At 37.5% G+C, this 27,784-nt stretch overlaps 2 protein-coding genes across 3 annotated transcripts; one reads left to right on the forward strand and one right to left on the reverse strand.

Moving 5' to 3' along the window:
* Positions 1-1,359: 1,359 nt before the first annotated feature.
* si:dkey-183n20.15 (RING-HC_RNF170 domain-containing protein) lies at positions 1,360-5,735 on the reverse strand. The gene is given in 7 exon segments (XM_053489395.1): positions 1,360-1,939; positions 2,165-2,275; positions 2,460-2,533; positions 4,112-4,217; positions 4,662-4,721; positions 5,651-5,689; positions 5,691-5,735. Coding segments are annotated over 7 exon segments (744 nt in total). The 3' UTR covers positions 1,360-1,630.
* A 4,443-nt stretch (positions 5,736-10,178) lies between these two features.
* Positions 10,179-27,668, forward strand: hook1 (hook microtubule-tethering protein 1). Of its 2 annotated transcripts, none has more exons than XM_053488722.1 (22): positions 10,179-10,413; positions 13,114-13,199; positions 13,730-13,799; positions 13,914-13,964; positions 14,901-15,033; positions 15,225-15,292; positions 15,791-15,853; positions 15,944-16,027; positions 17,931-18,094; positions 19,140-19,280; positions 19,534-19,735; positions 20,049-20,159; positions 20,255-20,342; positions 20,619-20,685; positions 20,766-20,906; positions 23,552-23,639; positions 23,751-23,782; positions 24,331-24,413; positions 25,183-25,286; positions 25,492-25,593; positions 25,939-26,007; positions 26,109-27,668. In XM_053488722.1, exons 1-22 carry the CDS (start codon positions 10,369-10,371, stop codon positions 26,262-26,264), a joined length of 2,148 nt encoding a protein of 715 aa, XP_053344697.1. In that variant the 5' UTR covers positions 10,179-10,368; the 3' UTR covers positions 26,265-27,668. The 2 variants fall into 2 exon arrangements, with proteins under 2 accessions (XP_053344697.1, XP_053344698.1); XM_053488723.1 differs by having other exon boundaries at positions 25,186-25,286.
* The last annotated feature ends 116 nt before the right edge of the window (positions 27,669-27,784 follow it).

Genomic DNA, 27,784 nt, shown 5'->3' on the forward strand with positions numbered 1-27,784 from the left:
TTCTTATAATCGCATTACAGCAGACCAAATATAAGATTATTTAGCTTATTTCTAATCAAAATTCACAAACATTCTCTGCTGGTAGAACAAAACTTATCACTGACAATTTTTTGTAACATTTATCTAAAAACAATCTTAATCATTTTACACATTAAAAAAGTATTTCCCCCTTGATAAATCATGAATAAACTATTTGCAAATCCAAGTTAAGTTTCACTTCCCACACCCAGGCCTGATTACTGCCGGACCAGTTAAATAAAAAAAAATCACTTAATGGGACCATGGGAGTCTTGGTTGTGAGCATAATTGTTCCGAAAGCGTGCTTGTGTATCTTAACACTAGTATATCAAAGCGAAATTCCCCAGAATAAATAATGGCAACTTGGATTTGTTCCACAGCTCAAAATATTCATATAAAAATAATTAATACAAAATATAAGGTGAAAATTTAACAAAATAACCTGCACTTTACCTCTGAAAAGAATCCTGACAGAGCATTGTTTCCGTTAGTGTGTGTGTGTAAAGCTGAAGTAAGACGAGAGGAGGGAGGGGCCTACTGTGTAGAACAACTCCCTCCCTCCCTCCTCTGGTCTTAAACAGTAGCCCCCTCCCTCATCTCAAATAAAGTAGCCACACACCCCCACCTTCAGATAAGAGAGGAGGGAGGGGCTACTGTGTAGGATGACTTTCACACACACACACACACACACTAATGGAAACACTGCTCTGTCTGAAAAGTTATTTAACAAGGAACCTCTTGAATGACACTTGCGCGCGCGCGCGCACGCACACACACACACACACACACATATACACACCCACACTAACAGAATCACTGCTTTCTGACAGAGAGAAAATCTGGATCTTTAACAAGGAACCTTTCTAATGACACTAGCTTTTGCTTTACGCATGCACACACATGTGGTCATAATGTTATAATAAACAGTACACGCCCGCAAGGATGTTAACTATACGAGTGATGCGCGCGCACTGAGACAGCTTTGAAATGATTACCCATAATCCCGCAGCAAGTGACGAAAGAACCAATAAAATAAAAAAAATCATGAACTTAAGCTCAAGCACATGCAGGACAATGATCCGAAACACAGTCCAAGTCTGAACTCAAAGAAATAAAATAATGATGGTTTTGGAGTAGCCTAGGCCGGACCAGAGCTATATTTATACTAGTATGCCTTAAGTGCTGTATCTGTATCTTGGCTGATCCTGTGCTCAGACCCCAGCTTCCTAACGGGCCACAACTTATAATAATTAAAGTATTATTGTGTGTGTTTGAGTGCTAGAGATTTTCTGGTTGTTTAACATCTTAATTATTCACTGTATGCTACAGAAAAACAATGAATATACAAAAATATTTTATTATATTACATCAGAAGTGTCTAAAAAGATATCACAGATGGATTCTTATCTAAGTGTACATTGAAAAAAAATATATATTTACAGTCATACACCTTAAAATATGACTCAGTGACCACAGCAAGCAGGATTAGGAAGCTGACCATCATGCAAATAGTCTCCTGATTTAAGTCCGATTTATGCTACAGAAATATGTTTCACGCTTCCATTGTCTCTCATGGTGCTTCTTAGATATCCAGTGTCCTTCACCCTCCATTTTATAACACGTCAGACAGGATTCCTTGTTCAACTGTGTGTGGCCTGCTTGTCCTCTCTGGCCCCATCTGCTGGTGGATGTTAATGATGGCGATGAGCAGAAGGAAGACTACCACCAAGTCATCTAAAAGCCCTAACGCCCCACTGAAGTGTCCAGGCATTGTCTCTAATGAAGACACTAAGGATGCAGCTGCCCCGAATCCACACAGTGCCACTCTTAACAGAAAAAGCCACACCAATCCGCCAATGTTTCCCAAAGTCCGGAACAAAAGCAGCAAGAAGAAAGGTGCATCAAAGAGGTAGTCACTTATCTGAGGAAGACAAAAGTAGCAAGTAGAACTGGTTTTAACTATTATTAATACAATGTAATCATTGTTTGTTGTTTCTACCGGTAACCAGTGTCACACATCAAAAATACAGAGGAAAATATGTGGGGTCATGAGATCAAATAATGTCAGCTTAAAAAAAATAATAAAATTGTTTTACAAAATATTTGACTATAGTGAAATGATTAGAGGGCGGGAAATGGAACTTACTCGTCGTGGTTCTCCAGAATAGCGTTTATTGTAGTTTCTAACGTGGCTCAGTACTTCTCTATGTTTCTTGTCTGATCTGCTTTCACTGAACAGGTTAATCATGACATTCACCTACGTGGGACGAAACAACGAATATAAAACAGCTGGCAGGAAATTTTATTTTTTTTTTGCTGTTCAATTTACACATTGTCCTCTCTGCCGATATATTACTCACAAGTTGTGTTACTGTTTACAGTTTTGTGTGAATAATATTTGATAGGTGTATTTGGGTGTGGTTTTATTATGTGGTTAATACCTTTTGTCTGCACAAAGGACAGCTGATAGCCTCCAAACAGCAGCTGTGTTTCCAGTACAATATTAGACAAGGAGCTAGAGAAAGAGAGAGAGAGAGACAGAGAGAGACAGAGAGAGAGAGAGAGAGAGAGATTATTCTCCTGAATACCGAAATAGAGCCATACAGCCTTACAACTATGGCATAAAAAATACAACCTTTTTCATACTTTTCTTATGTACTGACCTAGATAACTATGAGTTTTATGTCAAGATAAATACATACATATATATATATATATATATATATATATATATATATATATATATATATATATTTATATATTTATATATTTATTTATATTTAATTATTAGTAATCTTATTTACACAATACAGTATAAACCAATATTTTGTTCAATTACTTAAAATTCACATTTTAAGTATTACACTACATTAAGTCTTAAATCAGTGAATATTAAATATCTCAGACCCTCACTATTGACACTACTTTATTAACACCTTTTTAAATTAATCAATGTCTTTAAACAGAAAGAAGTTTAGCCAAAAGAACACGATCCAGCTGTCCTCATTCAGTATAAAGTTCTTACAAGGATATACAGACACCCACATAAAATGTTTCATTAAAGTACTGAACAAAACCTAAGTTTGGGGGCAGGGTACCGTGGCAAGATATTCCCCAAATTTTTATGGATACAAATGAAAGGTCAGCAAGTTGATGGTCTCAAAGGCCATTGCTGCATAGCTGCCATTGCAAAGGGTTTTATCAGTTTTTCTAGTTAAACAGCTTATCATATATAGTATAGGATTTGGATCAGTTGCTAGGAGTTCATTTTGACCTGATTGTGCAATGATTTGAAATATTTTAAAGCACTGGCTTTTCCTCCTAAAATGGTCAGTAGTCAATTGTAAAATATCTATTTATTTTAAGTACATTAGCACCAAAGCCTTATGAAGTAACTTTAAAGTGGGTCTTATTATTTGAGTGTGAATAAGTGTGCAACGCAGCTCAAGGTTCACCTTGTGTTATCAAACTTTTTGTGCAACAGAGATGTTTATACTGTACAGATCTCACTTTTATTTGATCACATTATTTTTAACGAGATTCATTACAGTATTTGACCATCATATACTAGACCAGCTCTCGCTCTCTCTCTGGATGTGTGATCAATGTCACATGACTATGAAAACCTTAGTTCCCATAGTGACAACAGTTAAATATTAAACTCCACACCATGTGCTTTAGCAGAGTCACATGACCGCCCACGCAAAAGCTCTCTCACTTGTTTCACACAGATCTTTTTAAAGCCTATGCTGGATCTGAATAAACCTCTTATACTTGATCCTGGAACAGCATTCTTCCTTCACTAATGCAACAAATCAACTGCATGTGAATTTACCTTATAAGCTCCAGATTATTTCTACGTACTGGAAGTTTATAGTCAATTCTAAAAAAAGCTTTTATTGTATAGATTGTTATACAGACTAATTAGTGTTAGTCAAATAGACAAATAGAATTACTATCAACCCAATCTAGATACTAGTATTTAATGTATTTAACAATAATATAATCAATTGATTAGGGATAATTATTTATCATAAATAACTCATTTTCATCTGTATCACGTAGTCATCCGGGTGTTAAATGCTCTACTCACCACAAAATAAATGACCACAGTTTGTCTTCACAGGAAACATGGCGACGTGTAAACATACAGGACAGTGAAGGTCCATGATACCTGTAGATATGCCTGATTGAGAGTCCTGTAAAGTAGAATGATAAATTAACTTTTGAAAATATTAACTTCAAGTCAGATGTGATTTTTACAAAAAGAAGAAGAAGAAATAGAAAGCTAATAGAAATATTCATTTCCTTATTGAGTTATAGCAGTAAAAGAAGTGATGCCCATCCCATTCTCCAGTAGGAGACATTCTGTATTAATCATGTGGTTATGTGCAGTATGCAAGGTCAATGACTGTCAATAACTGATAATCTGACAATTATTTCATGTAAGTTTACACACTCAGTCACACATGCACGTCTATAGCCTAATGTTAAAACAGCTATACATGAATAAATCCACTATTTATAAAATAATGATCCATTACAATTAAATATTATGTGAAAGTGGTAGATTTTTGCTTATAACTGAGCTATAAAGAGCTAGTTAGTTAAGTAATTACATGTCTTGTCTGGTGTATACTCACCTCAGAATTGTGTACCGGCGTTGTAGCTGATGATGTCTGCTCTGTGAAATCAACAAAAACCTACAAAAGTGGGGCAAGATTCATTTTTTTATTTTACTAACTCGATCAATTATTTCATGTACACAAGACTTTTAAAAAGAAATTGAGAAAGTTATCAATAAAGCGCTGCTTTAAAAAGAAAGAAAGGAATTCTGCGTTTTTATGGGTAAAAAAGCAGTTAAGTGTAACATGTGTAACATCTTTGAATTCTGAATTTCTCCTATTAGTCAAAGCAGTGTCCGAGGCTGATAACGGCCTGACCCGTATTGCATCATCTGCAACATTTCCAGTTATGACTACATAATCATTCCTTGTTTTAGAACAAAATGCTTTCCCAATTCAATTCAAAATTGTGTTTTACAGTATAGTTAATAAAGTTTATGAAAATATTGACTTGATGTGTCAATATTTTCATAAACCTGTTTATGATGTTTCATAAACAGCTCCATAATGAGCTGCCAAGCCTGATCATGGATGTGTTCCTTATTGCCCCAATAAACCTTTACACAGGTTAGAGTATGTGGCTCTAGATAACAACACTAACATCCGGTTGCATACACACAGTCCTGTACTGTATGTGAATATATAATATAAACATTTTAACCAGCTGTTTAGTTAATTAAGAGATTTAAGATGCTCATTTTAATAGTGGAGATAATGTATGTGCAATCAGTAGGCTATTTTTGTGTACATATTTTCAATATTAGCAACGTGACGAAATGTTATGTAAGTCTGTAAAATATGTATATATATATATATATATATATATATTGAACTACACTATGTTGTTACCTTCCCTATGTTAGAGCTCATACTGTTTAAATCATACGAGTGCTATAACATTTGTACCAGAATACATCCAGACATGTTTGAAAATTTAAAAGTAATATGTGAAACAAAATACTTCTTAAACCCATGTCATAAATTATGAACAAAATGTATCTTTTTACCTGTGATAGGAGCTGTGTCAGGTGTGCATAGTTGTGCGTATTCTTGTTTAGTGTGGGAAGAGAAGGCAATGCTGTCTGACTGCATCAGCGTGCACAATAAATTTGACAGGCAAGTGAATTATTAACTAGAGGCCTTCTGAGTTCTCTTTTTGGCATGAAAGATAACTCACCTGTGACCTAATGAAATACATATAGTTATAAATCTTGTATTATATTATATATACGTAGATTACAGTATTACATTGTACTAAATTTAATGTAAAAATCTGATTAAAAACTAACACGAGTGTTTTTTTCATAGTCATAAAGTAAGAAGTGGCCGTCCCATCTATTGCTAGGAGACGCTTTATTTCAGTCACATGGCTATGCATACAAGGACAAAGAATCCAACTCTTCGTCCCGCTCACGTGAGATAGGTCGGGCTTAATTAGGGTTTTGCTTGAACTTCTAATACTACTAAAACATCCCGCACGTGTTTGAAACACACTGCTATTTACACATATAGTACAGAGTTTAAAAAAAATCTAAATTGGAAATAAAGTGCACTCAATTCTTTTCTGATGCAAAATATACTTCTGTTTTACATTCTTTTCCAAATAAATAGATTTTGTTTATACAAGGTAAAAAAAATTATGTACAGGTGCCACCCAAAGTTTTATAACAAGTAAGATGATTGATGATTCAGGAGACATAGAGCCATGGCATAATAAAGGAGATATTTATATTATTTGCAAGCACAAAGAAACACTGGGCGTGCTGTAGTCAATGCAAAAATTGGATTCAGCTGCCTTTTATACTGATGTGTGTATGCGAGAGGAACACACAGTTAATGCCCCAGACAGGAGAAAAACATGAAAAGGACGGAACATCGTGACCCAGGAAAGAGACACATGGAATTTATGTGGGAACACAGTTAATTACATGAAATTGATTTGATTGTTAATTAGTGTTAATTAGTATTCATTATAAAAAAGATTAAATTATCCCACAGTTTCTGCAGGTAAAAATAATACACAAACAAAAGCATTTGTCTTTTAAAAGTGCAGACTGGTCCTTTTACCCCAGTAAATGTAAGATAAGAGTTTATTCATTCATATTCTATATCGCTTATCATGTACAGGGTTGCGGGGGGACTTGGATCCTATCCCAGGAGACTTCGGGCATGAAGTGGCTTACACCCCAGCCAGAGTGCCAGGACATTGCAGGGCACACACACACACACAAAACGCGCAATTTGGGATGGCCAATTAACCTAATCTGCATGTCTTTGGACTGTAGGAGATAACTGAAGTACCCATAGGAAAGCAAAGAGTTTATACAGTATATACAAAAATGAGCTAACATACTGTATATTCTTGTTCAAAGCTATTCTACTTTTTGTTCTAATGTTTTAATGACTGCCTGTAAGACTGTAAAAAAATGATCATGTCTCAATGCATCCTCCCATTTCACATCTACTGTTGGGGCTTTTAATGAAACTTTCCCCTAGGCAATATCTCCTTTTTACATTACTTGCCAAAATTTAGAAGGTCATGTCAGCTAAAAATAGAAGCTATTACTTTAACAAGACCTTGACTGCATTTGGGTTATCGACTGCTGAATAAACATCTTGCAACATTTTTAATTTTTGTGCAAGGCCGAATACGGTAAAAGTCCAGTGTTCTTCAGGACCAAGTGTCACAGGTCTGCTTTACATTTCATCAGCATTAATATTATATTTCATATATTTTTTTACAAAAACTACAGAATTCAGTTGCATTTATTCTTTCCCAATACTATTATAGAAAAGTTGATTTACAAACAATTATCTTTTATCAGTTGAAGATTTTTTTTTAATGGCTTGTTTTTCATGGTATATGTTGAGCTGAGGTGCCTTTCGGCTTAAGAGTGCTTATTTTATTTAATGAGTGTAAACAGATTGACCCACCTTTCAAAAGTTAGATCTGGTACACACTTTATAAGCCATTTGGCCTCTGCAGTCAGTTAAGAAAATCCTACAGAAACAGGTTTTTTTGGGGTTAATCAGAAGTACTTAATTGAGGACAAATGTATGACACTTCTGCTAAACATGGGTTTGAATGTGATGAGTAACTCTAAGCACAGTTACAGGCACTGTTATAAAATGTCACGTGAAGCCCGCAGCTCATCACAAAGAAAAACAGAGTACATGGAGGAAACCCAGCAAGCATGGGGAGAACATGTACACTCCATGCATACAGACATGTCTTTGGAGGTGCGAGGCCACAGTGCTAACCAGAACGCCACCATGCTGGCACAAACCAGATTATTGTTATTGTTGATTATTGTGAGGTTTTTGTCCATTATTATTTGTTTGTTTTTTAATTGAAATATGCTGGTTGCTGTGCCACATTAAAGATATAATCACATTAAAGATGACATTAAACATCACAAATACCTGCAATTTTACCATGGGTGTGTAGATTTTTTGCTATTTGCTAGTACTCATTTTTAATTATTCTCTTATTCATTTATTATCTATACCACTTTTTCTGTACAGGGTTGCATGAGGGCCTGGAGTCTATCCCAGGAGACTTTGGACACAAGGCACGGTACACTCAGGACAGGGTGCCAATCCATCACAGGGCGCACACACACACACACACACACACACACACGCACACACACATATACACACTATAGGCAATATGGGGAATGCTAATTAGACTAATCAAGCACAGGAAGAACATGCAGACTCAGACCCGAGGTGGAAATCAAACCCTCAACCCTGGAGGTGTGAGCTGACAGTGCTAACTACTTTGCCACCATGTTGGTACAAACCAGATTATTGGACTTTTTTTTCCATATTATAACATTTGTACCCGTTGTTGAAAAGTGGAGAGTTCTTAGAAATAGTTCATAGTTGAAAGGTTGAAGCTAAAAATAAGGTGATGGTTATTTCAGGTTGAAACCCACATACATGTCTGCCTGTCCTTTTGTACAGCAGAACTCTCTGCTTAACTTATTAATGCAAAGAAATTACATTTTGTGAGGTTGAATATCTTACGCCATGTTGACACTTCTATTTGTATTTCTTTTTTCATCAGGCAAATACACTCACGTAGATTTTAAAGTAGATTTTTAAATCCAGCACATGACTGTTCATAACATCACTTTTGCTCAACATTTTTAATGCAGAAGTTTTGTGATGTCTTTCCCATATTCTTGTCGCATTAAAATTTACTCGTTTTAAAAGTAAGTTCACTTTGCATGAACATTAAATATCAGAAAAAACAAATGCACAATGTGATGTCTGAAGCCTCCTCGTTAACACACAAGAATTAAGCGTTTTTTTTTTTTTTTTTTTTATCTTTACAGTCCTGTGTTTCTGCTCGAATCTGTGCTGCTTAAGTTTTAGGGTTACATTTTTTTTTTTTTTTTAAAGAACTTAAAACAATCTTTTGGGTTGAGGTCAGTGGGGTTCATTCAAAGCAAACTTGCTCATCCATGTCTGTACAGACCTTGCTTAGTGCACTGGTGCGCAGTCATGTTAAAACAAGCGTGGGGCTGTTTATTAGGAATTGGGCTTGGCCGATCACTTCCAGTAAAAGGAACTCTTAATTCTTCAGAATTTAATGCTCCCAACTTTGTGGGAACAGTTTGGGGCTGCTCCTTTCCTGTTTCATGGACTGCGCATTAGTGCACAAAGCAAGGTTCATAAAGACATGGATGAATGAGTTTGCCGTGGATGACCTTGCACAGAGTCCTGACCTCAACCCAGGAGAACACCTTTGGGCTGAATTAGAGTGGAGATTGTGAGCCAGGCCTTCTCATCCAACATCAGTCTCTGACCACGCGAAAGTGCTTCTGAGTGGCGCACTGGTAAAGTGCTCGCCCTATCACCCGAAGATCGCGAGTTCGACTCCCGGGTGATGCTGTAACCTCTCGCAGCCGAGGTCTAAAGAGAGCTGATAGGCCGAGCTCCCTCATAGGGGAGAGATGAGAGGTACTTGGTGGTCCCACATTAATCGCGGCCAATGAGCCCTCTCTAGACCAATCAGGGGCGTCTGTGAGCTCGCTCCACGGTGCGTGAAGATGCAGTCGGCTGGTGTCACATGCGATGGGAAGGAATTGGACAAGACTAAATCAGGGAATTAAAAAAAATAATAATAATTTCCCATAACACACTCCTAAACCTTTTGAAGAAGAGTTGAAGCTGTAATAGCTGCAGGGTGGGCCAACAACATATTAAACCCTATGGATTAAGAATCAGATGTTTGTTCATATGAAGACAGGCGAGCAAATACTTTTGGAAATATAACGTGTATATACAGTATATATAGAATGTGTTTTTAGAGTCATGAGTTGATTTAGCTACATTGTAACGAATCGTACGTTTTCACTTTATTTCAATGACCTCACTGTCAGAGTTTTTCGTGCCGCGTTCTGATTGGCTGCCCTGTGCACTTGAACTCGCGCCGCTTTTTACACTCACTCGCTCACGCGCTTTGATCCCGTCGATTCCCCCAAGGCGTATCAGCAGCGCGCACGAGCGCTGCGCCGCACCGATTCACCAAGACGTTTACGGCAGAAAGCGCGCGCACATGCAGCAGACTCTGCCGTGGAGCGCGCCGACGGTCACATCCGCCTCCAGGTGAGGTCAGACGCAGCGGAAAAGGGAAGCGCGTTGTTGACAGGTGGACGGAAAACTAGGAGAAGGAAATAGATAGATATATGTTCGAAGCGCGACGAGCTGAGAGATGGATTTGAACAAAACGGTGTTATGTGAGAGCCTGATTATTTGGGTAAGTTTATATAATCTGGGTTGTTTATTTCTGCTGATCCGTCGAGCGTCATCCGGTTTTGGGTTATTTAATGCATGTAGCCTGGGACCAGTGACGATGTTACCTGTCCAGGTAGTCGGAGGTCGTGCACCATGTTTATGCCACTCGTGATCAAACACAGTAACGCAATTATGGGTTTGTAAAGACATTTCACATCACACCAGACTGGTGCACATTTAGCTTGTGTATACTGTAGATTAGCTGTTGCAAACAGTAACAAGGAACCCCTATGCTAAACTCTGATGTTTCTCGAACAGTATACACTCTCTGACCAATAATATGTAGACACCTAATCCTTACACACACACAAACACACATTCAGTTATTATTCAAATGGTTACTGTTAGATGCACACAGGTGTACAGAATGCCTTTGTGTTGTACTGTAACATTGCAATTTTAATATATCTCTACTACAGAGGTATGACCTCACGCCCACTGAACACCTTTGGGATGAACTGGAACACTGACTAGACCCAGAGATGGACTACAAAAACAAACAAAAAAAAGCCGGTATTTTTGGTGCAGGCAGCCCACCATTACAATCCAGAATAGGTCTGGCCGGAGACGACCCGTATGCCGTGCATCTAAAAAAAATTGTTCCTGGAAATGTTTATTGAATTTTTTAATTTTGATAAATAAACATTAAACATACATTACATACATTTTCTTAAAACAATACAGAAATGTCCAACTTTTAAAAAGTAATCATTTATTAGATTAGATTAGATTAGATTAGATTCAACTTTATTGTCATTGCACATAGTTACAAGGCAACGAAATGCAGTTAGCATCTAACCAGAAATGTAAGTTAGCAGTGGGATATAAACATGTATACAGATCTATAAAAACTATATATATATATATATATATATATATATATACATACATAAATAAATAAATAAAAATGAAGGCTATGTATGAATTGGATTTACAGAAGAATATACTGTATGTATATATTTAAATGAATATACAGTGTAAAGTGAGCAGAGATGGATGAATTAATTGACTGAATAAGTGTAGATATACAGATATGTCTAAATATAAGTATATGGGATAAAGATATACAGAAACTATATATGGTTGAATTTACAGCATGTGCAATAATATGGATATATATACGAATAAATATGAATAACTTAACAGCTGGATGGGAATGCAGAGAGTATATCTATACATATATATTAATATACTTATATTGGTGTACTATCTACGTGCAGGTTATACAAGTGAATGTACAGGGAATATTTACAGAGATATTATACGGTGATGTTGGGTTATCAGTGATGATGATGCCGTACATGTAAAGGGGTTAGGTGGTTGGTGAAGTGTTCAATAAGGTAACCACTGTGGGGTTAAAACTGTTTCTCATCCAATTACTCTGTACTTTCTTTTTTTATAATTGATCTTGGAAAATATTCTAATATTTTGAGCCAGTTTTATAGTAGACCTGCAATGGATTGGCACCAAATCTAGTGTGTACCCTGCATCATGCCCTACAGTAAGTCTCATGGGATCCACCTTGTATACAGGATAAGGCTGTGTACATGATGAGTCATTGAGTATGTTATATAGTAAAATATATAACATGATTCTCTTTTTTACATTTGAATTTATATACAAATATTTTTAAATATTCTAATATTTTAGAATAAAAATAAATAAATTCTGTAAGCCCTAATCTTTAAAAAAAAAAAGGCTTGAAATATTTAACTTTGTGTGGAATTAACTAAAAAATACAAGTTTAACTTTAATTAAATTACAAACAAAAATAACTTCATTTTAATTTATTGAGATGCTCTGTACTGTACACTGCTGTTCAAAATACAAACAAACCACAAAGCAATCATGTCTAAAAACTTTAGGTGGTATCTGCCTCCAAACCTTTAAAGGTTTTTCTTTCATAGCTTTTACCCCACCACCTTTCTAGGTCTGTCCATTTTCACATGAGAGATGAGAAGAATGGAAAAGAGTGGTGGCACAAAAAGATTCATAGGTGAATAAAAGTGCTTCATTGCTTGTGCCATGGCACCATGTGATTGAGCTTTTGCTGTCAGTACAGGAGATAAACCTGGCCGGTCCTTGGCAAATAAATAAATAAATAAATACACCTAATAATAATACATTGTATCGATCCAACCTAAGTGTGTCGGCACAGTGGGAAAATGCCCAGTATGCCAGATTAGCAATCCAGCCTTGATTGCACTCTAGACCCCCCCTACCCAACCTCGGTACCTAACTTTATTAAGGATGCTCCTAAATCTAGTGGGAAGCCTTCCCAGAAGAGTGGAGGTTATATAACAGCAAAGGATGACTATACCTGGAATGGATGGATCAACAAGCTAACCCATGTGCATAGGTGTGAGGGTCAGATGTCCACAAAATTTAAGTCGATATAATTGTTTCTTTTTACAATAATATTTCTTATTTTTGAGAAATGGGAATGTTATCTTAAACAATGAGCGCATTACTGGAGATTTGCTCACAAAACTTTTTGTTAATCCTTGGCACTGGTCTTAAGATTGCCTCAAATTTTTTATTTTTTTTTAACCATGTTTAACATTCTCATTTGTTGTGAGGACTTGAAAAAACTACTGTAGTTTTTTTTTGTTCAATACACTATACTTGATAATACATGGTTTGTTTTTGTATATGCCTTCAGTTGCAAACCTTCAATGCTGCAGCACCATGTAAGACGGTGGAGGATCTGACCACAGGTGCAGCCATGGCACAAGCTCTGCATCAGATGTAAGTCTTACATCTCATAGTTTTACTCCTTTCATTTTATTCATGCCTGATTTATTTTTCTAAATATGTCGCAACAATCATTAAGTTGTGGATATTCTGCAGGATCGTATTACTTGAGCACTGAGCACAGGGATATGCTAAGTCTAAGAAACATTTTTTTGCCTTTGCCACTAGATGGTGGTGGGATTATGTGTCTGGGTCGTCTGTATTTAGATCTGTATGGAGTTATTGTTGTAACCAAAAAATGGACTAATTAGACTTTAAAATACAGGACTAAAGCATGGTAAAAATATCTAAAATAGTTTTTCTTCTGTTTGTTAGGAACAGATATTGATTACACAATTATTTTCAGGAACTAATGCTCACTTCAGTTTCTGTTGAAAATGTCATTATTGCTCGTTAAACAGCACCACAATGTCAGAATTACAACTCGGAAACTTATTTTAAAAAACATTTGTGTGCATGTTAATTGTTTTAAGACTTTTCTTTTTCTTTTTTTTATTTACACCTATTAACCTGATCTTCTTTAGAGATCCGTCCTGGTTCAGTGACAGCTGGTTGACACGTATTAAAGATGTTGGAGATAATCTGAGACTCAAGGTAAGTTACCTTATTCCTTGTTGTTCATTCACTTTGAGTTATTTTCCCCATGTTATAGAGTACCTTTCTGTGGCTTTATTTTTGTTCCTTATTTTTTAAATTTGATTTCTGCAGGTGAACAACCTTAAAAAAATCTTGCAGATGATTGTTGACTACTATAACGAGGTAAGCTGCAAAAAATTCCATCTTTGGCTATTTCTATAACTTGTTAACCCAGATCTCAGAGCTCATACCTCAAATTGCCTCCTTCACTCCTCTTTCAAACACGCAGTTTCAGTGTCTATGTAAATTAGAGTGCTAAGCCACGCCCCCAGGGAACAGCAGAGCCAAGCAACCCGTGGGAGGGTATGTTCTTATAGGTCACATTAGGGGTAAAGAATTGGGCCAGTACGAAGTAGAACATTTATTTTCTTTCATTTTTGTTAGTACACACACACACACGCACGCACACACACACACACACACACACACACATCTGAATGTCTAAAAGTGACATTGTCTAACAAGTTAATTTTACATAATGGACACCCTTTAAAATGTAGACCTTTAAGAGCAAACAAAAAAAAAATTACACTTAAATATAAATATTCAAATATTTTCCCCTGCAACATTTATTGCCTCCATGCTGCAGTGATTTGACATAAATCATTTCCATTGCAATAGCAGCAAGGTTTTTCTTTATTTTTTATTCATTACCCTTGACCACGGTTTTGCTGATACACCACATATACCTCTCTTTCTCTGTTTATCTCATTCTGTGCTTCCTTCAGTAGCATCTGTTGGTTTGGGGCAGTTGGTGGCTCAGGTGGTTGCGACTCGGAATTGCTGATCGGAGGGTTGGGGATTCAAACCCCATCACCATTGTTTTGACTGTTGGGCTCTTAAACACTATGTCATATATAATACCCATCCACTGAAATGCAGGGCATCCTCAGTGCCAGTCGCAAAGTTCGTTGCAGCAGGAAGGGTATCTGGTGTAAGACCTGGCACAAATGATCCACTTCCTTGACCACTGGATCACTGAGGAAGAGAAAATGCCCAAGGGAAATAGCGTTTATTAGTGTGTGTGTGTGTGTGTGTGTGTGTGTGTGTGTGTGGTAGGTTCTAAATCAGCAGATGTCAGGCTTCCCTCTTCCTGATGTGGTGCGTGTGGCCGAACTCTCTGACCCTGTGGAGCTCGGGCGTCTCCTGCAGCTTATTCTTGGCTGTGCAGTAAAATGTGAGAGGAAGCAAGGTACCCGTCCTACTCACTTGCCTAATTAATTTTATTTAAAAGAAGTACATATGATTACATAATAGTTTAGTATGTGGTTTAGTAAATCAGTACTTTGTATGACTGCGACTCACATATTCTGCATTCAGTGATATGAGTTTGGCCTTGACAGTGATGGTTATTAGTTTTTGACACTAACTCTCTTTCCCTAGAGTATATCCAGATCATAATGACTCTGGAGGAATCTGTGCAGCATGTAGTCATGACCGCCATTCAGGAGGTCAGTCTGGCTTTTTTAAAGCTGCTATTTTTAATCAATATTTCTGTAGATGCTGGAGTGGATGAATCTTCAATTTTTTTTCTAAGTGGAACGTTCAGCATACATGACCAGCGCAATATTATTGCACCAGTCACCTAATTCATTGGGTGCTTGGTGCATGAAAAAAAAATAGTTAGCTGCATTAATATATAAATTAGTACAAACTACCCGTCTCGAGAAGGGGAATGATAATTTAGCCATTTCAGTGCTTGTCAGTGACCTCATTAAGTACCTTGCCGTAGTTTTGGCTATGAGCTGTAGTTTTATATCCTCACGATGCTGATAAAATTACTTAAGTACAACATTTGGGTTTCTATCACTGTCTTCACATACAACGTTTAACCTAAAACCAATGGAAGGTTTAAAGACTGATGACAGAAGTCAATAAGAAGTTAAAGTAAGATTTATTTAATTTGGTTGTTGAACTTACTTGATGGTAAATACTGAACATTTTTGCAGCTAATGAGCAAAGAGTCCATGGCCCAGTTCGGGACCGAGCCACAGGGGGACATAGAAGCACAGGTAGAAGATCTGAGTGGCTGATCATATGGTAAAAGATACATTGCTTGAAACGTATTTGACAAGTTTATAAAATGCTGTGTTTGGTGGCAGCTGAAGAAAGCTCTGGAAGACTTGAGCGTGCTGATGGCAGAGAAAGATGAGCTGGCTCAACGCTGCCAAGAGCTCGACATCCAGGTGAGTCATTGAGTACAGGTACTGCTTCAAAGACACTTACATTTATATGGAAAGAATTTCTAGAAGCACAACTTCTCGTAGTATTTGTGGATGTATGTCGGAGAGCAAAGAGTCAGTTTGAATGATTTTGTAAAAATGAAAAATGTAATATTCTGCCTCTAGTAGGTTTAGGTAAGGAATTATGTTTTATTCACAGCTGCTGAGTTCATGCAGAATATGAATCCTTGGTGATGGTGAAAAACCTTATCCCATGGAAGCATGACGGACCAGCACTATTAAAAACAGAATCCATGAGCCTTGCTGTTTTCTAACCTGCTCGTCCAGACAATAGGTGTCTCTCCCTGACTCTTAGAAAGAAGCTCACTGCTGAGTAATCATAGTAGAAGTTATATTTGAAGTTTTTAAATTCTTAGCTGTGTATAAATACACGTGGTACATTGGGCTCCTGTATGTAGCTACTTGTTTAAAGAGCCTTTCAGCTGTTCATGAATGAACTCTGAGCAGAGAATCACTGTAATCTTGTCTTTACGCTGTTGTAAACTGATCCGCTGCTGACACTGATTTTTGACAGATTGAGGTTAAAAAGTGTCCTTGGTGACTGAGAGGTAAGTCCAAATGCATGGCTGTGGAGCCTAACCAGAGTCTTACTAAAGCCTTGTCCTAACCAACCTAACCACCTAACACTGGGGAGGTACTGTACTCACAAACACTGTGCTGCAGCTGTGCTTGTGCTGTTTATCAAAAATAAACCCTAGCATTAGGCTGTTAAGACTTGTACAGTGGTTAACATCAGCTAATATAAGTGCACTTTTTTCCTCTTTCAATATTCTAACGATCCTGCTGAGACAAAGTCGATATAATAATTGTATTGTTTTAAAACAGATTCTATGGTGTCTTGTATTAATAAATTTTTCTCAAAACGTGAGAAAGGTCACGATGGAATTCTGTCCTACTTGAGAATGCTGTGCATCTGATGATCTGTATGGAATGAAGGGTGTTCAAGTCAAATAGGGACTTTTAATTGCACAGAGTAAGAATGTCAAGTTATCTGTTGATCTTTTAAGGATCATGCGTTTCACTCACTGAATGTTTCCCTGCAGTGGGCTCCGAGCCACCTCGACCAGGAACATCATTCATGGATGTGCTGCTTATTATTATTATTATTATTATTATTATAATTATAATTTTTTTAAATAAAATAATTTTGAGGCATTTTTCCAGATTTTTTACACTAATTTAGTCGTGTCCAATTTCCACCTGTCATTGGGCCACTTCCTCATCCAGGCTCCTGCTAGTCAGGGAGGACCGAACACTATCACGTGTTTCCTTAAGCCACGTTGCGCCAGCCAGCCGCAACTATTTCTAACCATTAGGAGCAGCGTAACACACTCTGAGGCCAGCCTATCTACTCCTTACGCTTGCGTGAGCTCACAGATGCCCGTGATTGGCTTAGAGCCTCGATTGACGTCAGACTGCAGAGTGCCTCCTCTCCCTCCCCTCTGAGAGAGCTCGGCCAATCAGCTCTCTCCTGGCTGCAGGAGGCTACAGCATTACCCGGGAAATTAACTTGCGATCTTCGGATGATAGGTCGAGCACTTTACCGCTTGCATTATTAATATTTATTTTGAGTCTATGAGTCTCATCACAATATTGTGCCTGAAGTCTTCTGCGAATTGGTTTAATGCCTTTATTCACGAGAAATTCCACCAGAAATCTCGGTTTGACTTGAATGTTCCTCATACAGCATTGCAGTTTTGTAAGTAAGTGGCTCTTCTGAATAGCGGTCGCAAAAAAGAATAACTCAGTGACTCCTCAGGCTAGTAACAACAACAAAATCTAAACAAAAGCTCCCAGAATAGGCAAGTGTTTACACAGCCCGTTTAACCTCTGACCCCATGAACAGGTGGCAATCCTGCAGGAAGAGCGGCATAGCCTACTAGCAGAGAACGATGTGCTGGCGGATCGAGCCAGTCAGTTGGATTCCTTCGATGATCCCAGCACTCCATCGGGAAAGAAGCATAGCCAGCTCCAGCTGCAGCTAGAACAGCTTCAAGAAGAGAACTTCAGGTACCATAGAGCTTACACATACATTAACACCACTCGAGAGGGATAAAGTGCCACCATACAAGCTGAAAATGTCCTTTTCTCTTTTTTTTTTATATTTTTTGGTCAGGCTTTGATTACTGGGCTGTTCTTAATTCTGACTGGTCAAAAGGTTTTGGAGGTGGTGAAAATTAACACAAACAGTAAAATCCAACCATGTGCACTTGTCTTACTATGTTATCAGTTTTATAGCAACTTGTACAGGTACTTATTTAGAAGATGCTCCAAGTAAAAGTTTTTTTTTCTCCCTATTTTCCCACATGATGGAAAGCATGGTGCATTGATTTTGATGGTTCTTGGTTGATCAATTATGTGACATCACATGCTTTAAATCCCCTATGAATAGGCTATGCATTAGATATAAAATAGTACAGTAGTAGTATTATATATATAATAGTACAACTTGCTTACTTTTTACCTAGAGAGTACAGAGCACCTCACAATTTGCTTTGAGTTGTTGAGACTTGTAGGAACTTGCTATGATCTCTCAGCTCTTAACAGCAACCTGGATACCTGTATTTTAGATACCTGTGACTATAGAATCTAACCTGCCTCACACTTCCATGATTAGGAAGTTAGGGTCAGACCACAGGGACGATCAGGATACAGCACCCCAAATTTTTCTGTGGTGTTTGGCACTGGGAATTAGCTGAAACATAGAGCCTCCATGGATCAGACAAGATTGTCCAGCCCATCCCATGGATGCTTGATTGGATTGAGATCTGGGGAATTTGAAGGCAGCCAGATCAACAACTTAGAACTCTTTGCCTGCTAAGCCTTATAGACGGCACGCTGTGATGCACTGATACCTTTCTATCACAACCAGCATTAAGGTTTTTCAGTATTTTGTGCTTTTGGCAGTCCTTACAGGCATGAATGAGCCTTAGGTGCCCGTGATCCCTCACCAGTTTACTGGTATATTATGATGCTATGGGTGATCGGTGCACTGTACGAGCTGAAAATACATAGGTCACTTTTATTTCTGCATGTCTTTTTTTGCTTCTGGAAGACTGGAGGCAGCTAAAGATGACTACCGTATTCACTGTGAGGAGCTGGAGAAGCAGCTGGTGGAGCTTCAGCATCGTAATGATGAACTCACCAGCCTGGCAGAGGAGTCTCGCTCACTAAAGGACGAGCTTGACATATTGAGGTGTGTCACTGAGAGGCATTTATCTTGGCTGGGTGGTAAAATATTTGCCCATTATTTTGCTCAACCATGCCATTTACTCAGTCTGAGTTCTATAGTTATTAGAACTTATGATGCTTTAAATTATAATTAATATTGATCTTATCATTTCTGACCAACACTAAGCATCATATTTAGAAAGTCTCAAAAATCATCCTTATTGGTCTTTGTTATACTGTTCTGTCAGTTTAGCCTTTTGACATGTGAATATGTGTAGGAGCTGCTCTGACCGGGCAGTGAAGCTTGAAGCCTCTGTAGACACGTACAGGAAGAAGCTGGAGGATCTTGGTGATCTGAGACGACAGATGAAGGCTTTGGAGGAAAAGAACATGACTTACATGCACAACACTGTAAGTCTCGAGGAGGAGCTGCGCAAGGCCAACGCTGCTCGCGCCCAGCTAGAAACTTACAAGAGACAGGTATGTACAGGCATGTAGCTTATCAGCACATTGACTTCACCTTTAAGGTGGCTTGATGTCTACTATACTTCCTCAGTATATTAGAATGGTACGACCTGTGGTACTACAAACCTGACAGTTTTTTTTATCAGACTTCATGCATTCCTTTTTTTTTTTTTTTTTTAAACTATCCTGTGAATGACATGCATCTTTTTTTCTTTGTGTTTGGAGATGCAAATAATATGCAAAATCTTACAGAGAGGTTTATTCTGAAAAGTCACAACCCAAGTGTGCAGTAGGACACAAGCAAGTCAGTTTCATTTTTTTAAATCAGGTTCAGGAGCTTCACAGGAAGTTGTCTGAAGAGAGTCGCAGAGCCGATAATCTCGCGTTCGAGATGAAGGAGTTTGAAGAAAAGCATGAAGCCATAATAAAAGAGAAAGAGGTATGAACTTTTATCGGTTATATCATTGATTTACAGAACACCTATCTCATACCTTCTGTTTGTTTTTAATTATACTGTGTTTTTATACCTCCCAGAGGATCATTATTGAGCGAGACTCTTTAAAAGAGACCAATGAGGAACTTCGTTGTACACAAGCTCAACAAGACCAGCTTCTGCAAGCAGGTTTGTTATTAAAAATGTTCCATAAAGATGTCAGGATATCACTAATAATGCACATCCTCATGCAGATGACACAGTTCTCAGAATAAAAGGCTTAGGTGGGGGGGTATTACTACATCGTATTACTACATGACCACCACGTATTTTTATTAAGGGATGCAGAACTTTTGGGACTGATGCTGAGAAGGCTCAAACACACATACTTATAAATCACAGAAATTCATTCAGCTTCCTGTCAACTTGAGTAAAGCCAAATCTATGTCTGTTTTTGAACTGTAGAAATGTATAAGACTGGAAGTCCAAGCCGGGACAACTTGGCGGCTGAGATGTTGCCCATTGAGTACAGGTATTGTGTTCATTTATGTTTTGCCAGGAGTGACAGGATTGATATCATGTGTATGATGTCATCTGTATGTTTCTGTGAAGGGAGAAGTTTATTCGCTTGCAGCATGAGAATAAGATGTTGCGAGTTCAACAGGACGACTCTGAGAATGAGCGAATCGGTGAGCTCCAGATACAGCTGGAGGAGGCACGGCGTTCACGAAGTGAGCTAGAAACTGAGAACAGGTAGCACACTGCAAGACATTCGATCTTTTGTGGATATTTGCTGTCCTCTGAATTGTGGTGTAGTCAATTACACTGCCAAGCAAAAAACGCTGCACATTCTGTTATTTTTTCTCACTTTTTTTTCAGTAATCTTGTTAGTTGTTTTCTTTGCTTGATGCAGGCCAGCAGTTTGAGCCTTCTGAGTAACATATTTGCCATGAGCACAGGATATGTCTCCTGACATGGTTGTTTAAGGAGTGAGAAGCTACTCACTGCATCAGTTGGGGTTAAATAATTTGAAAATTTTTTTTATCACTGCAATACTTATGCAATGGAAGGCTTTTAACTATTTATTTAGGTTAATTTAGTCAAGTTTATTTTTTAGCCCAGCCAGTGTGTGAGTAAAATAATCTGTCTTTAAATTACTTGTGTCATGCATAAAGTAGATGTCCTAACAGGCTTCCTAAAATTATGTTTAAACATGAAATCTACGGAGTGGATAAAAAAACTGTACACATACATAATTTTCTACCTTAGACAAGTGAATTGTAAGAGGACTAAACAGGTTGTCCCCTACTTACGCACTAGTTCCGTTCCAGGAGCATGTTCGTAAGTCTGATTTGTTTGCAAGTCAGACAATGTGAGTCTTATTCAAGATCAAGAATTTTATTTGTCACTTACATGGTTGTACAAGTATAACAGTAGTGAAATGCAACTGCAACAACCTCCAGACTGTGCAGAAAAAAACAGGAAGAAGAAGACTAATAGATAAGTATGTACAAAATAAAAATAAGACTTTAAACACTATGAAAAAAATATATAAAATATAATATAAATATAAATTATACAGAATTATAATGTCTAATGTGATACCAGTGTAATATGTGATAAAGCGACTGTGTTAAAGTGACTTTGTGCTGAATTTGTTAGTCATTGGTAAGGTTGTGTGTTTAATGCCCTTATAGCCAGATAGAAAAAGCTACCGTTCAGTCTTTCAGTATGTGCCCTGGGTGACCAGAGTCTCTTACCAAATGGCAGCCACTGAAACAGATTGGGATTAGGATGATGAATATCTTTTATAATGCGCTGTCCCCTGGACCTGCACCGCCTGATGTCAATGTCCTGTAGATCAGGCAATTCAGTCCTTGTGATACGCTCGGCACACCTGATCACTCTCCTCAAGTCGTTTTTGTCCTGGCATCTGCTGTTCCCATTCCAGACCGTAATATTCCTAGAGACAACAAATTGGATAATCGAGATGTAGAAGGTTTTGGGCAGACACCAGAACATCCTGAAGATCAGCTGTCTGAGGTGCGCTGGCTGGTTTTTTTTCACCAGTGAAGAGATATTCGGTGTCCAGAACAAGTCCTCAGAGATATGGACTCACAGATACTTGTAGCTGGTTACCCTCTGCACCAGAGTCCTGTTTACCTTGCGCGGCTGAAGTCCACCACCATCTCCCTGGTCTTTGAGACATTTAAGTCCAAGTTATTGATCTTACACCAAGAAGATAGTGCTTCTGTCTCCTTCAGATATATGCACAACACGAGTTTTATTTGACACAGATATACAATATAAAGCATACCAATCCACTTAACTTAATCTGTCCCCCTTTCCCAACACTTTCATCATGTGGCCAAAAACTTAACTGCGTATAATTAAATGAATCTTACAGTCAAATGTTCTCTCTGCACCTTTAAATCACGAGGCTAATCCCGGACGCCATTCAGTCTCACAATATCCTGGACTTTAGACATTTTATAAATTCACTTACACATTGAAAATACTATATGTAATTGTAAATATTGGCATTTGGTGCAAGACTATTTTTGTACAATACACAAGAGCTACTTCCGCGATTTGTTCGCATCTACGAACGTTAGATGCGAACCGCAGTCCGTTCGTACTGGTGGAAATTTGTAACTCGAATGTTGTAATTCGGGGCCTACCTGTACAAAAAGCTTTTCCCCCAACAGATATTTAGATCCACCTCAAGACACTTTCTGTTCTCAAACCGTTTAATGAAGGATGCAGGTACATATATTTTTTTTCTTATAATAAGGTATCAGTTTCCCGGTTTGGCTGTCATGACCAGGCAATCAGAGCACACTTATTAGCAACACTAATTATCAGTCACACAACAATTTGGGAGCACCAATTAGTGTAATTGGCCCTGGAGATAACCAAAATACCTGGTCGAAACCCACCAAGCCCATGCAAATTCCACGCACACACCCTAGGTGTGAGGACATAGTGCTAACTACTACGCCTCTGTGCTGCATTAGTTTGTTTATTATACATGCAGGTATTTATTTACTCGTCTACAGAATCAGTAGTTATCTATGTAATATCTACATTTCTGACCTATTATTATCTGAATGGACTCTTAAACTGGAAAGTGGTCCAATGCAGTCAATTACATTTTATGCTAGTAGTTTAGCTGTCATAAAAAAGTTGGTTTCCAAGCACCTACTGTAGTTTAATCTAGTTGATAATGGACACTTTTTGATACATTTCCAAATCGCTCAGTTTCCAAGAACAACTGCGCTGCCACTTTATATAGTGTCTGTTTGTAATCATGATAATAAATGGTCACAAAAGTACTTACTTTGTGTGTGAAACATAATTGAACAAAGTAAGTATTTACTGTAAATGTGTTCTTCTAGGCTGAACAGAGAGAGCATCATTGAGTTGCAGCAGCAGGTTGAAGATTTGCAGAAAGCCTTGCAGACCCAGGGAGCCAAACCAGACGATGTGAGTGTTTAGCTGTGACTCATTATTTATGTAATTCACAATACAGTCCACTACTTGGTACAGATCATGGTATGATAATCTGATGATGGTATGATGTTTTTTTTTTTCTAGTCTCACCTGAAGAGGAAGCTGGATGCTCATATGTAAGTTAGTCATTTTTGTTTTGCAGTCTTAGATTTCCTTATAAAATCACTACAGCTGTCAGCATGTTTGAGTATTATCACAAAAAAAAGGAATTTGGACATTAGAAAGATGAAAGTGACAAGTGGTGTTTAACATTTCTAATGCCTTACTGCATTCATGCTGCGATAAACATTCGTGAAATTTGTTCTGGACAGTGTGTGCTTACTGAAACTATTTTTCCTTGTTTGAGTTTGAGGAAAAGAAAGGTTAATAAAGGGTAAAATAAGTCTGGGTTCTTTAAACCCGTGATGGGATTTCATAGGCACCTTTTCACTCTTAATGACGAGCTCGAATGTCAGAGGTGTTTCGTTCTGTGTAATTATCTGACATTGAATTGAAAGACTGTAGTCTGCTTCAGGTTACATGTAATGAAAACGTGTCAAGAAAATGAATTTGGTTTTTGTGTGAAGCATAAACACCCTTCCAGCCCAGGCTTTGATTGAGCTCTGTTATATAGAAAAACCTAACAATGTGAAACAGCACAGCTTTGTTTGTTCTTATTTTCAAGGGTCCAGTTGAATGAAGCACAAGATGAGATCATGAAGAAAAAGGAGTTACTAGAGGACCTTCAGCCCGATGTATCTCAAACCTGTGAGTCGGCAGTTAAATCCTCATCTCTGAAACTAACATTGCGTAGAGTTCAGGTCACACGCTAGTGCAGGCAGCTGTTGGCCCTGTTTTACTTTGGACAATAATTAGCTGTTAAGATTTACTTTACTCACTTTAAGAGTTCAGTCATGCAAATATTAAATCAACGTTATTAATAATGATCCACCTCTTTTCAGTTCAGTTTAATTTTATAGATGTATCTCTAATGAGCAAGCACTAGACTCAAAACGGGACCCATTCTCATATCTAGGTGACACAGAATAGTGCAATTATGAATAATGCTCTTCTATAACCATGTTATGTACTCACAAAGAATAACTGTTTCACCTGCAAATTTATTATTATTGATCACTGATTGAGACTTAAATGCAAAGATTGTTTATGGTCAGTCCTCGAATTGAAAACCCACGAACAAAAACCCACGAATCCCAAGAATAAGCAACCATCAGTCAGAATGTGGCCCAGAAGTTGATTGACAGCATGCCAGGATATATGTTATGATAATTTTTGTAGAAGTCTTGAAAAAGAACGGTCAACACTGCAAATATTAACACTCTGCATAAACTTAATGCGAATAGTATTAATTAACGCTCTGTATAAACATAATGCTATTGTCAATAAAAGCCTCATTATGTAATGCTTCTAATTATACTTCAGTATACCATAGTAATGTCTGACAAAAAATGTCTTTTTTGAACCAGCATTCTTTAATATTGGTTTTACTATTTATAAATCATGCTTTGTTTTCCAGCAGCTCTGAAGGTGGATGAACTGATGGCTGCTCTGAAGAAGAAGGACGATGACATGCGAGCCATGGAGGAAAGATACAAAATGTACCTGGAGAAAGCACGCAATGTAATAACATCTAGTTACATACCACTGCTAATTACTGTATATACTCATTTATGTAGAGAAATGCATATTTTTCCAGTGTGTTTTCTAAGTTATTAATCAGGCTGTACACCATCCGGCCCAAGAGCCGGCCATTGGGCAATTAATAGTTTTCCAACGTAATTACTACATAGATGAACAGATTCTGTTTATTGTGTGTGTTTGTTAGGTGATTCGAGCACTGGACCCAAAATTGAACCCAGCCTCAGCAGAAATCCAAACCCTGAAGAGCCAGCTGTCGGAGAAGGAGAAGAGAATAATTGATCTAGAGGTCTACATCTTATTTTTATTTATTTTACAACAGCGCTGTTGCAATATCAGTTCCAGTTATAGTATATTATAGTATACTAGTGTAATACATAATGATCTCGATAGTGGGGCAGGGGTAGCAGTTAAGGTGTTGGGCCACTGATCAGAAGGTTTCTGAGTTGCTGAGCGTCCACTATTTAATTAACTGTGCCACTGCACAAATGTAAATATTTATTTCACATTACTGAAATAAGTCTCCAGTATCAGCACTTTTTCACAATCTTTTTAATTATTCTTATTTAAAAAAAAAATATTTCTCTTTTTCCTGTATAACATCTCTGTTTTCTTTTTTTTTTTTCCTCCACAGCGAGAGTGTGAGCAGGCGAAGTTGAGAGAGTATGAAGAGAAACTGATTGTCACTGCATGGTACAATAAGGTAATGACAAACAAAAAGCTTAATTTCAAAGGTCTGAATAAACGATTGTAGTTGGAATCGGTCTGTTTCTCTCTCTAATGCACATATGCACTTGTGCACAGAGCCTGAATTTTCAAAAGCTTGCGATTGAGTCTCGTCTAAGCGGGTGCGCTAACTCTCTGATACCACCTGGCCAGTCCTTCCTGGCCCAGCAACGTCAGGTGACCAATGCACGGCGCACCCTGTCAATCAACGTGCCTGCCAGCTCCACCAAGTAACGACTAGACGCCCACTACACCTGATGTTCTCTTTTATCAAATGCACAAGTGACCTTAAACACCTTGAACTCCCAAATAAAGGGACAAGCACACCATAATGTGAATGTCGCACTTAGGAAACCCCAGGTAATCCAAAAAATAAAAATAAAAAAAGGATTATAAAAAATATATTCACTCAAGCACAGTAACTCAGTTTTACAGTCTATTACAAACTTTTAACATCCACACTACAGACTACAGTCTCTGCAAATAGTTACACCAAACAAGCTGATATCTACATTAAATTACCAGTTTATTCTACAGTTGTGAAAAATTCTAAGGAAGATGTATCATGATATTGTCTTTGGTATGGGTTTAGAATGCGTGACGACAGCTAAACTGGACTTCCAGTAGTATTCTATGCAGTCAGGTAATGTGTACTGTTATAATTATGAATACTACAGTACCATTGCCCTGAATGTATATATAGAGATGTGTGTTTATTGACATTTCATTTAATGAGAAGCTTCCATGCATGTTCACAAAATCAGCTACGGTAAATAATACATGGATAAAGCATCAGGAAAAATACATATTTGGTGCTGGACACTAAATGCTATTTTTTTTCTATATCAAAATGACTACTTTTCTTATAATTGAATACAAAAAGTAAACACTTACCAATCACAAAGATTTAAATGTGCTACAGATGGTGTTTAGGCAAATAGAACAAGCTGTCTGTATAATTTAATATAAATAGTAATTTAATTTATTTAATATAGAAATTGACTGCGATTAAATTCACTCTTGCATGCTCTTATAAATAGCAGCAGAACCTTTTTGTCTGTTGTATATTTTTTTCTGGCTTGAATGTGTAAAGCAGCAGATATCAGGATTAAATCACCAGCTTATGGTCATGGCACCCCAGCCCTGGCGTCCTCGTATAGGATGAAATTATATGACCTTTTTTTCTAATTGTTTTATTTTAAACGAGCTGGCGTTTATATATGGAAAATATTTCTGACCATTCAATGATTTGTTTCTTTGGTGTAGATTTAGAAATAAAACTGTATGTGAGAAAGTAAGGATAATTTGGTTTGTATGGTACAACTGTGGTTACTTTTTTTTCTTTCTGGGAAATATTTAGCTAGTGTTCTCCAAGCCATATGGAGCCATCTTTGCTCCTAGCATTCGAGAGGACCTGGTAATCAGCAAAATGGTAGACTGTGGGTTTCGTTTAACGCTGTATTGGTAAACACTTCTTTTATCCTAGACTGGGAAATGTGATACAATTGTTTTACATGATAAATACAGATATGTAAAATGTTAAAAGAGATAAGCTTTTAGGGTTATATAAATCATTACTAAGTGTTACTGTATGTTTTTGCCAACTATAAAGCTTAATAAAGAAAACCATGGCTAATAGTCTTTGTATACTTAGATCTTTGCACAGAACACACCCAATTACTTTATTGAGATGTCACTCAACATTATTCTTGATTATGTTCTGTATTAAACAGCAGTTTCTTGTCTAGATTATT

This window comes from Clarias gariepinus, chromosome 27, assembly GCF_024256425.1.
Source record: "Clarias gariepinus isolate MV-2021 ecotype Netherlands chromosome 27, CGAR_prim_01v2, whole genome shotgun sequence".
Taxonomy (NCBI): domain Eukaryota; kingdom Metazoa; phylum Chordata; class Actinopteri; order Siluriformes; family Clariidae; genus Clarias; species Clarias gariepinus.